Raw genomic sequence first — 12,926 nt, forward strand, 5'->3', positions numbered from 1 at the left:
GCACTTTCAAGCAAAAACAGACTTACAGAGTACACATCTTAGACCTCAGAGATTTCTTATAGGAGGAAAAAAAGTGCAAAATTTGGGGAAGATACATCTTGATGAATGCATCACAGGAAGGTCAGGGGAAGAGTCGGTGCCTAGGAACTGGGTCTTGGTTATCCAGGATTCCCTGCATGTGGTGCCCGGTATAATGCTTTGCATATAAGAAGCTCAACATATTTTTGGATAAAACTAAGATCAAAATAAAAGATAAACACAAATAAATATGAGTTAACATGGATTCAATCACCATGATACCTGTGCAGAAGTCATACTTCTGTTCAAAGAATTCCTTATCACATACATCACTTAGAACATAGTCAGGCATTTAGTAAGTACTCTGTATATGTTTGTTAAAGAAATAAACAGAACACAATTACTATAAAATGGACAAAAAATCATTTCACAAATGCATGCCACCTACCTGTTTGGCCTGGTCAGAGAGGCCCCTACACCAGAATCCCTCCTGTCTCTGACCCCAGGAGGCTCAGATTCATTAAGAGATGTTACATCTCTTTCCACATCACTGGGTGTCGTCCGACCTTCTGAGACAGAGTTACCTTCAAAATCTAAGGTGATCTGATTAGGAGACGGAAAGGGGGATAAGCCAGGCTCCCCAACCAACGTATTGTGAGTTTGCAGTTCAGGTAAGACATCTTTGGACCAGTCATCCACTACCTCCTGGAGCCCATTGACATGCTGCAGAATGTCATCCAAGTGAGGGAAAAGGTCATCTTTCTCCAAGTCCAAAAGATCTCCTGTGCTGGCATACAGATGAGAGCCAGGGACATTGTCATAGATACTGACTCGGCTGGCTCTGTGGCAGGACGCCATGAGCCGGGGCTCCCTGGCACCAGGGACCTGCTCTCTGCCCAGGGAGATGCTACCGGTCCTCCAGTTAACCCCATTGCTACTATCTGTGGGAGACAGGCTTTCAATAGAAAGTGCCTTGGGGAATGTTCCTGGTTTGTGATCCTTGGGAATATGCACCACCAAATTCTCTTGGGAGTGAAACTCATGCATACGGCTTTGGTCCCCTGCATCCTGCAGTGCTGTCCCTGCCAGCACATCCAGGTCCTCCAAGTACATGCCTCCACGCTTGTTGGCCTCGTGGCACTTGCGTTCCTTCAGGCAGGGTGTGCTGACGCCGCTGCTGCTGTGCTCCGATGGGCTGCTCTCGCCACTCGACTTGCCGGAGCATGGGAGCCCTTTTCTGCAGGCAGGTGGCGGTGAATTCTGGAGATCTCCATTTGGTATTTGGATGCACTGCATGGCCTTAAAGGACTCTGGCTCCTGCTGCAACATGGGCCCGCTGATCACCAGGCCACCTGTCCGCCCTGACCCCTTGTGCCTCCCGTGGGCTCCCTTCCCTCGGAGTGTTTCCATGCGTTTCAGAAATGATTTGGCCCTAGCCCTTGTGGGCTTCTCATTCTTGGGGTGGAAGGGGTGGCTGAGGACATCTCTGGGGGGCTGCGGGAGGCTGCTGACGACCAGTGGGGCATCCAGCATGACCGGGCTGTCTGCACAGCACTGGCCCGGCTGGCTGCGGCTGTCGCTGCCTCCGCTGCTTTCGCTGTGGATAGAGCAGACTTCAGGCTCGCTCAGGTCTGTGAGGACGCTCTCACTGCTGGTCGTGTTCCTCATCCCCGTGCCTCCCGGTGACCCACTTCTGTCTCCTCGAGGGAGCAGCGTGTAGAGGTCGTCCACACGAGACCACCTGCGACTGGTTCTTTGGAAAGTCCATTTGTTGCTGATACAAAGATCTTCCTCATCGGAGTCGTCACCCTACAGAACACCAAGGAAAATGCTCATTAGCAGACAGTGTGGCTGAGCCAGGAACTCTGGGTGCGCTGAGGGCAGCCCTGGGCGGTCCTCCACCTCCCTTCCCTCTGTACTCCCAGCACAGGTGTGAGCTTCTTGGGCACCTCTAAGCTGTCCTTCCACGACTTGCACTGTCTTGTACATACCCTTCCTCCCAGTGGCCAGAGGATTCTTCTCAACTTGCCAAGCTTTCTTCCTTCCCATTTTCAAAGAGGTTTTGAATGCTTCCTTCCTTCCTCTCTAAGAAGTTTTCCCTGACTGATTATAAAGAGGGTATAATTACATCAGACTAGACAGTCTAAATATAAAGCACCTGCAGTCTTTTTCACAAAGGAACTCAACTCTGCCATAAAAGGCACTTACTTCTTTCCAGAAACCTCTTCACTGAGCCCCAGGGACCATATTTCCAGCTTGCCTCTTCTGAATCTCAACGTCAGTATATCTCAAAGCTAACACTCCTTATTTTAGTCCTCTGCACTTGATTCTTAGCGTGTATTCCCTGGATAAGGTAACAGCAAAATGACCCACTGAATTTCTTTAAGTAGGGATGAGGGAGCCATTCTGGAGATCACTATTTGTGATCCAATCCGGCTACTCTGTGTGAGCAGTCTTTTTCTGTTGAAGCAACTCCGAGTCAGAATGCCGTGGGTAGGACGCACACCTCTGTGGTGTGGCTGCAATGGGTCCCCGCGGCTTGGCACTGTCTTACGCTCTGTGCCTCACACATTGACTCTAGGTGTCTGGTTTCAGCCTGAATTTGTAGTCCCTGAGAGAGGAGCATCTGCATTCCCTGAGGCCAAAGATGGCCTAGTTTAGCTCTGCATAGCCTTGGGCCCAGCACAGACCTTGAACTCAGGCTTACCACTTCCTTTTGAAATAAACTGAATCATCGGATCCTGCTTCATCCTCACCAAGCACGTCACCAAGACCTAATTCTGAACTGATTTTCAAATTTGTTCCCTCATGCGTAATTTCACTCTCATTCTCTTAGCGTAGGCCTTTGCCACCTCTCTCTGGATCTGTTACAGTAAAAATGTGGGAGAAGCCCGGTCTCCAGCATCTTTCCCATCTAAATAGCTTTCCACAGTGTAGTCCAAATTGAATCATATTTTTTTTTTTTTTTTTAAGCTTAGAAGCCTTCTGCTTGAGAGCCTCCACTCTCAGTTGTTACAGGTAAAGTCATCAAGAGCCAGGCCCGCTGCAGCGAGCCGTGATGGCACCACTGCACCACAGCGTCAGCAACAAAGTGAGACCCTATCTCAAAAAAAAAAAAAAAAAAAAAAAAGAGCAGGACCTGTGTTTCTCTGTTTCATTATTCATATAAACATATTTATTCATATGTATAGCCCCTCCAATGCCAAGGACATAATAATTGCTTATTTTTTTGGGAACTGAATTAAATTTATTTTATTCTACTTGGGTGTTCAAAGACCTGGTTCCAAGTGTCAGAGCTAGGTGACTGTCCACAAGCTACTTACCCTCTCTAAAGTAAGTTTCTGCTACTTATGAGATTGAAGTGGGTCTTGCCTCATAGGTTTGCTGAAGATTGCTGAAGGGATTAAAGAAGGTAGTGCATTCAGCAGTCCCTCACTGAGAGGTATTCACTTAAAGTAAGTTTCTGCTGCTTATAATGAGATTGAAGTGGGTCTTGCCTCATAGGTTTGCTGAAGGGATTAAGGAAGGTAGTGCATTCAGCAGTCCCTCACTGAGAGGTATTTGCTTATTTGTATCTTTCAGTGTTAGTTCAATTGCTTGTCAATCTTTTTATGTATCTGGCGTCCACCTTAACTCCCTTTAACCTTGCAGTGTGTTGTTTTTAAGAAAACCTAAGCAGATGCACAGTTAATCATTGTGGGGATCTTCCTGTTTTTGTTTATTCCTTCAAAATCTAGTTTCTGTGTAGGTTTGACTAAATGGCAAACTTGAATATTCAAGTTTAAAGTGAAAGCAAGTACAAAGCCAAGGTACAGAAAAGAATTCTATGGCTTAGAAGTCAGGTGCGGTGGCTGATATGGTTTGGTCGTGTTCCCACCAAAATCTAATCTTGAGTTGTAGCTCCCATAATTCCCATGTGTTGATGTGTTGTGGGAGGGACTTGGTGGGAGATAATTGAATCGTGGGGGGTGGTCTCCCCCATACTGCTCTTCTGGTTGTGAATAAGTTTCATGAGATCTGATGGTTTTATAAGGGGAAACCCCTTTTGCTCAGCTCTCATTCTCTCTTGTCTGCTGCCATGTAAGATGTACTTTTCGCCTTCCACCATGATTGTGAGGCCTGCCTGTATGAACCTGTGAGTCCATTAAACCTCTTTTTACTTATAAATTGCCCAGTCTCAGGTATGTCTTCATCAGCAGTGTGAAAAATGGACTAATACAGTGGCTCACGCCTGTAATCTCAGCTACTTGGGAGTCTGAGGTGGAAGGGTCTTTTGAGTCCAGGAGTTTGAGTCCAGCCTGGGCAACATATCAAGACTCTGTCTCTTAAGAAAAGGAAACAAAAAGAAACAGAAAAGAATTCTACAGCATTGAGGATCACACTGAAAAATTAGCTTTGAGTTTTAAAAACTTGTATAAAGCTCTGATGAAAGAGTTGAGAAAGTTGTAATTGTACAAGTGGAAAAAGGGCAAGATTCCAGAATGATGACTCAAAATATATTTTCCTACTAGTACTTTCTACTCCCTCTATTCCTGTGATTGATATAATAAAAACTGACATATGAGGGTCATTTATACACAAGGTACCATGATAGGCTGAATGTTGAACTTACTGGATTTTTGTACTGCATTTTAGGAAGCTAGTGAGAAGTTGATATTAAATAAGGACTGTGAAAAAGCCCTTTTAGCAGACAGTTTTTCAGAAGACAAAAAAAAAAAAAAAAAAAGGATATGACTTTAAAGAAAATATAGATATTTTAAAACAGTAACTACAACATTTAGTGTTGGCCCGAACTACCTCTCTCAAATCTGGTTATGATGCCAGCACACCACATACTAGTTGGATAGGGACTCCTTTATTTAGGTTAAGAACACATGCCAAGCTGGGCACTGTGGCCTGGGAAGGGTAAGCCTGGCCCTGTTTGCTGGTCTCTAAGAGCTTATTATACTCACTTTGGCCAAAAGGAAAATATTTACAGCCCAACTAAGGCATGTGAAAAAGTGGCAAACTCCTGGGAAAAAGGCAAAACAGCTCAGGGAAATTTTGCAGTATTCAGGTTGTTTGAACCAAAGCAAACAAACAAAAACAAAAGCAATAGAAAACAAAATGCAACCAAGAAAAAAAACGACCATTCTTCTTCGGCACCCTGTGCCTACAAGGACCATGGTATGTCCCCAAGGGTATTGAAATGGCTGTGTCTGTGTCTTCCACTAATGATGGATATTTCAAACTATTTGATAGTGACACACAACAAAAAATATATTTTCCATCACAACTCAGGGCACGCATATAGACTATATTAAAGCACAAAAAAAAGTTATACTTAAGTAATTATCCTTGTTTGTTTGTATTCTGATACTTTTTAGTCTAGTTTAGTCTGTTTTATTTTTTTAAATGTTGTTTGTGATCCACCAAATTCACTTGACAACCTCCCAAGGGGCCATGATCTGCAGTATGAAAAACACACACTGCAGTAGAGTTTACGGTTTTTTTACACACTCAGGACCCAGCAGAGCATCAGGCACATTTCAGACTCTCCAGTGGTATTTATGGAAGTGTACTGATTGTTTAAAAGAGATGATCAGATTTCATCTGTTCGATAATTTTTTTGAGGTTAACAATGAATAGCTTGTGATTATTTAGAAACACAAAATGGAAATCTCTAGGAGTCAGATGTGTTTGTAAAGAAAAGGATACATCAAACTAACTTAATTCTCCTGTCTCAGAAACCATGGACGTACCAGGGACACGGAACATCGGAATTTCAGCAAGACAACTACAAAAAGGTTCTCATGTTGTGGACAATGCGGCTCACTAGCTAGATGCTACACAGGGGTGTCCAATCTTTTGGTTTCCTTGGGCCATATTGGAAGAAGAATTGTCTTGGGCCACACATAAAACACACTAACACTAATGATAGCTGATGAGCTTAAAAAAATGGCAAAAAAACTTCATAATGTTTTAAGAAAGTTTATGAATTTGTGTTGGGGCACGTCCAAAGCCGTCCTGGGCCGCAAATAGCCCACGAGCCATGGGTTGGACGAGCTTGCTGCAGAGAGTTTTGTTAGTAACTGGTTGAGTAACTCCTCCACAGCGTGTGACTAAAAGACTGTAAATAACTGAAGGAAGCATGTCTCAAGGTTATGACCATTTTAAGAGTAACTTGAATGGGCCGGAACTCATGTTGTTAAACTGTAAAGATGGTATAAGGCTATATGCTAAGGGTTCTTTGAGACTCAGTTTTCTGTTATAAAATGAAAACAATAATAATGCACGTCTAGCATGATTTGTCAACAGAACCAAATGGGACTATATGTGAAAACACCACATAAACCCTAAAGTGATAGATGAAATTAGTTATTATTGTTAGAGAATAGCAATATTGAGAAGTGTATAGAGCTTAACAAGTGAAGGATGACCTGTTAATAAGATATAATTTCATAAAAGTCAAATAAAATGACTCTAACTTCAAAAATCAACTACAGGATGTGCAGGATAAAAAGAACATAGTTCAACAGCCCTTCCTGTTATTAATAGACTTGAGAGCTCTGGCAGATGTAAGCTTAATGTGACTTAACCATGTAATATGGCTACTGAACAAAGACACCAACCCTAGGATGCATGACCAGAGCACAGATCCCAAGACTCAAAAGGTCAGTGCCCACTGCATTCTGCACTGGTCACATATATCAGGAACAATGGGTTCTTTTTCAGCACCCCACATTTTAAGGGGTACGTTTCTAGAGAAGAGTAATCAGAATGGCCAAGGATCTAAGAACCACAATCTCCTGGGTTGGACAATTGAAAGAACTAATAGCTTGATTTAGAAATGAGGAACTCTAGACAGTGCTACTCAGAGTGTGGTCAGGGGGCTGCCGGTCCCCAAACTTGGTCTTTAATGAGGTAGACACAGAAATTTAGAGTAAGCATTAAAACCATTTGCCACTATTTGAACAGTCTGTGCTATCTGAGCTAACAATCAGTGGATTTGTCTTAGTAAACAGGGTAGAGACCAGTTTGGGTGTAGTAAAATTCAAACGGTGAGTCCTATGAGTGACAGCTGCATGCTACTGGTGTGTGGTCGATCTGATTTACAGTGCCAATTCAAGGTTAGTGTGCTTACCATAACCCAAAGTGTATAATATACAGAATCCATTGTTTCACAGATAATTTACATTCATAACTTTATAAGAACTGGCTAGAGATGAAGAACTGAAGATGAATTTTGGAAATATAGCATCACTTACATCATTTTGAATGAAAGGTGAATAGAATACCCTAAAGTTGTAAGTGAAAAGGAATACCCTAAACTTTTAACTTGCCTTAAAAAAAACCTTTCTTCACTGGTTTCCCTACGATGACTGGTACCCAAACAAAAGAAGTTTAGATATACATTATTACCCATGAGTAGCATTGTTATCAATCCCACTTAACTTAGACAACAAAGAAGAAACTTGCTGTCACATTAAAAATTTTATGGCCAGGCACAGTGGCTCACGCCTGTAATCCCAGCACATTGGAAGGCCGAGGTGAGCGGATCACCTGAGATCAGGAGTTTGAGACCAGCCTGACCAACATGGTGAAACCTGTCACTACTAAAAATACAGAAATTAGCCTGGTATGGTGGTGCATACCTGTAGTAACAGCTACTAGGGAGGCTGAGGCAGGAGATCACTTGAACCCCGGAGGCAGAGGTTGCAGTGAGCTGAGTTCACGCCACTGCACTCTAGCCTGGGTGACGGAGTGAGACTCTACCTCAAAAAAAAATTATATATATCTTATACATTTGCAGTCAAAGTGTTTCTTCAAAGTGTGCATACAGGCATTTAATTTGAGGGATTTCTGTTTTAAAGTAAACTTTTTGTTCAGTTATGACAGATGAACAACAAAAATGGTATAAGCACAATTGTGATTCTTTGTATTAATCACATATACACACACTTTCAATAAAAATCTGAACAGTTTTTGTAATTCTTTTCTATTGATAGCAGCAGGAGGCAGTCAAATGCCTAGGCAAATAGGGGCAGCTTCCTGGTGAAACCCCATCTTTGACCTCAAGTCAAAGCCACTTTGAAGGCTGAAAGCCAAGCTACAAATCCACAGACTGGATTGAGAACCTTTCTTCCCATTTGGCATGCTTTCCTCTGATTGATCCTCACCCTTCATCTATTTTACATATACCTACCTTTCCCGAATTGGTTTTTTACACTGTCATGCCCACCTTTGATTGGTGTCTTTCTTTTAGCTTTTTTGCATACTCACAAACCAATCAGCAGGCACTCCCCCATTCTGAGCCTATAAAAGCCCAGACCCAGCCACACTAGGGGAGAAAACCACCTGACTTCGGGACCACTCTTGCATCCCCTCTCCACTGAGAGCTGCTGTGTCGCTCAATACAATTTTTCTCCACCCTCCTCACTCTTTAATTGTCACCATAACCTCATTCTTCTTTGATGTGGGACAAGAACCTGAGACCACTGAAAGTGGGGTCGAAAGCGGCTGTAAGCTGTAGCCTTCCTGTCGCTGGTGCCAAGAAGCAGCGGCAGGGCTGGGTCAGTCAGGGAGCCACAGGCCACAGAGCGGGGTGACAGGAACAAAGAAGTAGAGGCCCCTGCCAGGCACAGAAGTTTCCGGCTGGCGAAGTGGGGCTGAGAAAAATCCTGCATCATTATTTCTTGTTATATTTGTTTTGATTATATTTATCGGTATGCACCTTTGTATCAGTTGAGCCTAACAATAAAACATTAAGACTGAATTTTCTATAATTTGTTAAAATTAATATTTCTAATAATTCATTTGTATTGAATTTTACAAAAGTATCTTGGTCTGTGGCAGACTGGAAAAAATAAAATAAGAAAACCAGTCATTGACCACTGACAGTTGAGAAACTGTTCTAGATTGAGCAAGGGTCTGAAAACATTTTCTGCATAGGGCCATATCATAAATATTTTAGGTATATGTATGGGCCATAAGGTCTCTCTCTCTCACTTACTCAGCTCTGCCATTGTTGTGAAATGATGGGCATAGCTATTGATCCAATAAAACTTTATTTATGAAAGCAGGAGCAGCAGTGTGCTGATTCCTGTTCTGGAGGTCAGAGCTAAAGGGCTACTGAGTGAATGAGGAAATCCATATCTGTGCTTCACCAGGGAAAAAGGCTAGGATCAGATGGGCTAGTTTAGAAGGAATCAGCCCCTAGCTTATCATATGGAAGGCCTTTCTAGTCTGTAGAATAAAATAAATTGCCTTGCCATGTGAAGAGCTCATCATGTTGAGAAGCTTCTAATAAACAGTGGCTCAGCAAATTGTGAGGGAGAGGGATGCTCTAAGAAGCAAATCGCAGTGAGTGAGTGGGAGGTTAGAAAATAAGACCAAAGATCCTTCCAACTCAAAGACCCTACAGTTTTAGGACATTCGCATGGAATTATCTGCAATTCAAGGCTGTTAATACTCTCCAGCCAAGTGAATGATGGACTTTCTCTCATCTGACTAATCTTTAGAGTTGCCAGGAGGTGTCTCATTTGGTAGGAGATGCAGGGGTGTGCAAGGGAGCGGGAAATATGGGGGTGGGGGGGTGGGGGCCGGGCCCCTTGTCAACAGCTGCAGTGCCTCTGAAATGGTGATGGCATCCAGGCCAGGAGGTGCTGGCTGCAAGGTGGCAATTAGTCATGGTTTCTGTGTTGCTTTCCACCTTTGGTCATGACTTCAGAGAGCCTTATTAAAACTATAACTTCAACCAGAACCTTCTCTGGAACCTGCTCTTTCTCTCTTGAGACATATTCCTAGGTAAGAGGAAAGGTAAGAGTCCCATGTGGATATGTGTCCTTCTCTTTCCTCATTTAATAAACAGCCTAATTGGAGTCTTCAGTCTCTGGCTTTTACTTTGAATAGAAGCCGAATCACATAAACACTTTAATCAGGGGATTTCAATGTCATCATGGAGCAAGCGCGAATTTTGTAGGTAATAATGGGGAAGAAACATTTTCCTGAGAAAAGCTACTTTGTGTGTGCCTTGGTGTTTTTAATTTAGATGAGTCTCCGCTGTTTGGCTTTTGTTTTTTTCTAAAAATGAGAACATTCTTCAGTGAAATTATATATTCCTCAGAGACAGATGCCAACCAGACGTTCCATAAAGAAGGGCTTTTTTTAAAAGATGGAGTTTGGCCATATCTTTACACTGGAAACAGGAACCCACATGAATCCACAGCTGCAAAACGCAACTCATCCATAGTCACATAGAAATTTAGATGTTAACTGGAGCTACGTGGCCGGGCCTGCCTGTTTGGAAGCAGGAATGGGCCGCTGGGAACGCCACGGGAGTGGAGAGTCAGAGCTGCGGGCGGCAGAAGTGCTGGTGTCCTTTCTCCTGAAATGCTCTTGAGGCTGGGTTGTTAGTCTTCCAGTGAGGTGTGCAGCTAAAATCGAGAATACTCCTCCACCTGACTCTTACAGAGGCAGGGAAGGTCATCTCGAATCCTTAAAGGATCCCTTTTCTCTTTTGCAAAACAGTTAGAAACTGTATTGTGGGAGGGTAGGGGTGATGCCATTTCTCCCGGTGCTTTTGAAGTGGCATTTCATGTATAAGAAAGGTGTATGGCTAACCAGGCATGAAAAAGCCTTCATCGTCATCACCTACTTGTGGACTTTTCACTTTCTTCCTTGTGTCAGCCCACCAAAATCTACAAGATTAAACACAATTGCCATGAAGACAACAAATAAATTGTGGACTTTGGTACAGATAGCAAGAACCACACCTCATAAAAACAACCCACACAGTGACCTGAATGTATTGCTGAGGAAACATGAGATCCTTGCAGGTCTCAGGCCAAGGGCTAGAGGCTCACCCAGGCTCCAGTTTGTCTCTGAATACCTCTGAAGGGTGAGGAGGGGCAGTCAGGTGCCAGATTACCTGGATTCAAGTCCTGCCTCTACTACTTCTGTGTGGCTTTGGGCAAGCGCCCAGCCCTTCAGTTTCTGCATCTGTGACACAGACTTAAGGACAAGGAATAGTGCCTGGCGGGGAGGAAGCCCCGTGTCAGCTTTTGCTAACCCCACAAACTGCTAAGCCAGCACCTGCAACCCTTTCATAGGTCTGGAAGCTGCAAGGGAGAATGACTGTGACTCCAGACAGTTTAGCTACTTGGGGATGACTTTCTGCAGAATTAAATAAGTCTGGGACTCTGCAGATTGGAGGTGGGGATTCTATTTCTATTTCTTGGATGGCTTAACATGGGGACATACCTAGAGGAAATGCTGCTGTCTTATTTTTCTTCCAAATAAACAAATTCTGAAGTTGGCTGAAGCTTTTCGCGGGGTGCTCGATTCTCAAGTTTCCTTTTCTATTTGTGATCATCTGGCCTAGTCTTAGCTCCTATTCATTTTTTTTTCTTTTTCACAGTAACATAAAGGATTAAAAAAGCCTATGGCTTGTGTAAGAGGAAGATCACAGAAACGGGTGTCACAATACAGCATCTCCTGAGTGGTTGCTTCAATCTGGCCCCGGATTCTGGTCATTACTGACATTCATAAGTAGGTGGAGACCACATGTCAGCATTATTTATTTGAAAATTCAGGCCATGACTCTCTAATTTACAATGTGAAAAGCAATATTTTATTCAAGTGCTTGCATTCTGAGGCCTATAGCTAAGCAGGGGCTTTAAGGGTGTGTGCCACTAGATCCAATATAAAGACGACATTAAGGTCAGAATACCAAAGTGACCAATTTACAGAGGAGCTTTTGTGAAGGTAACGCACAAAGAGCCAAACAAATGTTATTCAATCCCATCTCGCCTGTGGGTTTTGAAAAGCTGGTGACAGGGTAAAAATCCAATCACTGCACTGTGTGGAAAACAACTCATGTCATTAGTTTTTGGCATTTTCTTTTGTGATGCAGTGCAGGTAATGGTCGGTATAGGCAGCTGTATAGACCAGCCATTTGAGGACCCACACTTTAGACACACAGGCATGGCTGTGTTCAGTTTAATAGGAACCATGTGTTCCAATCCAAACAACATCTGACCCTCATGCTTCAAATAGTATGTATGCTTCTCAAGGGGTCTATTCAGTCAGACAGCTGTTGGGAGGTTTATTCCCACATTTTTAATTTGTCTTTGGCCTGGACAAACTGCTCATATTTTAATATTTCTCTGGATATTGTTTTTCACTGTTTTACCTCCTTAGCTTAAATCTTTGGTTCCCAGCTCAAATCCCAAATTGTTTTTAAGGTGAGGTCCACTAAAATTCATTTGATTTTTTTGTGTGTGTGTTATTTTAGAGCACAAATTCAGATTAAAGTTATTTTTAAAGATTAGGTTACTAAGGAGTAACTTAAAATCCTTTGGCTTTAATGATTTCTCTGGGTAGAGCAGGATAAAAACTTCTTTCTTTCTCTCTTTCTTTTTTTTTTTTTTGAGGCGGAGTCTCTGTCTGTTGCCCAGGCTGGAGTGCAGTGGCATGATCTCAGCTCACTGCAACCTCTGCTTTGCAGGTTCCAGTGATTCTCCTGCCTCAGCCTCCCAAGTAGCAGGGACTACAAGCACGTGCCACCACACCCAGCTAATTTTGTATTTTTAGTAGAGACGGTGTTTCACCATGTTGGTCAGGCTGGTCTCGAACTCCTGACCTCAGATGATCCACCCGCCTTGGCCTCCCAAAGTGCTGGGATTACAGGTGTGAGCCACCACGACTGGCCAAGAACACTTTCTTTTAATTCAAAGATGTTTTCTCTGATCCTTCAAAATATACGGAGGCTTGAGTTGCTACAGAGAGGAGATGTTAAATGAAAGAAGTAGTGAAGGATCCTAATTCTGAATTTCCTGAAAAGAATCAATTCAGTGAAAAAGAGAGGCTGTACAGCACGGTGGCTAGGAGCCTTGGTTTTGGAGTCAGACATCCCCAAGGTAGAAACC

The 12,926-nt window shown here is 43.1% G+C and overlaps 1 protein-coding gene across 12 annotated transcripts in view; it reads right to left on the reverse strand.

Moving 5' to 3' along the window:
- Window positions 1-12,926, reverse strand: part of STARD13 (StAR related lipid transfer domain containing 13) — a 550,191-nt gene that overhangs the window by 26,520 nt on the left and 510,745 nt on the right. For all 12 annotated transcript variants that reach the window (XM_073013295.1, XM_007960090.3, XM_073013287.1 and 9 more), the window contains one exon: window positions 467-1,827. In XM_073013295.1, coding sequence (XP_072869396.1) covers window positions 467-1,827 — 1,361 coding nt within the window. The remainder of the gene's footprint in view (window positions 1-466; window positions 1,828-12,926) is intronic.

This window comes from Chlorocebus sabaeus, chromosome 3 (genome assembly GCF_047675955.1).
Source record: "Chlorocebus sabaeus isolate Y175 chromosome 3, mChlSab1.0.hap1, whole genome shotgun sequence".
NCBI lineage: Eukaryota > Metazoa > Chordata > Mammalia > Primates > Cercopithecidae > Chlorocebus > Chlorocebus sabaeus.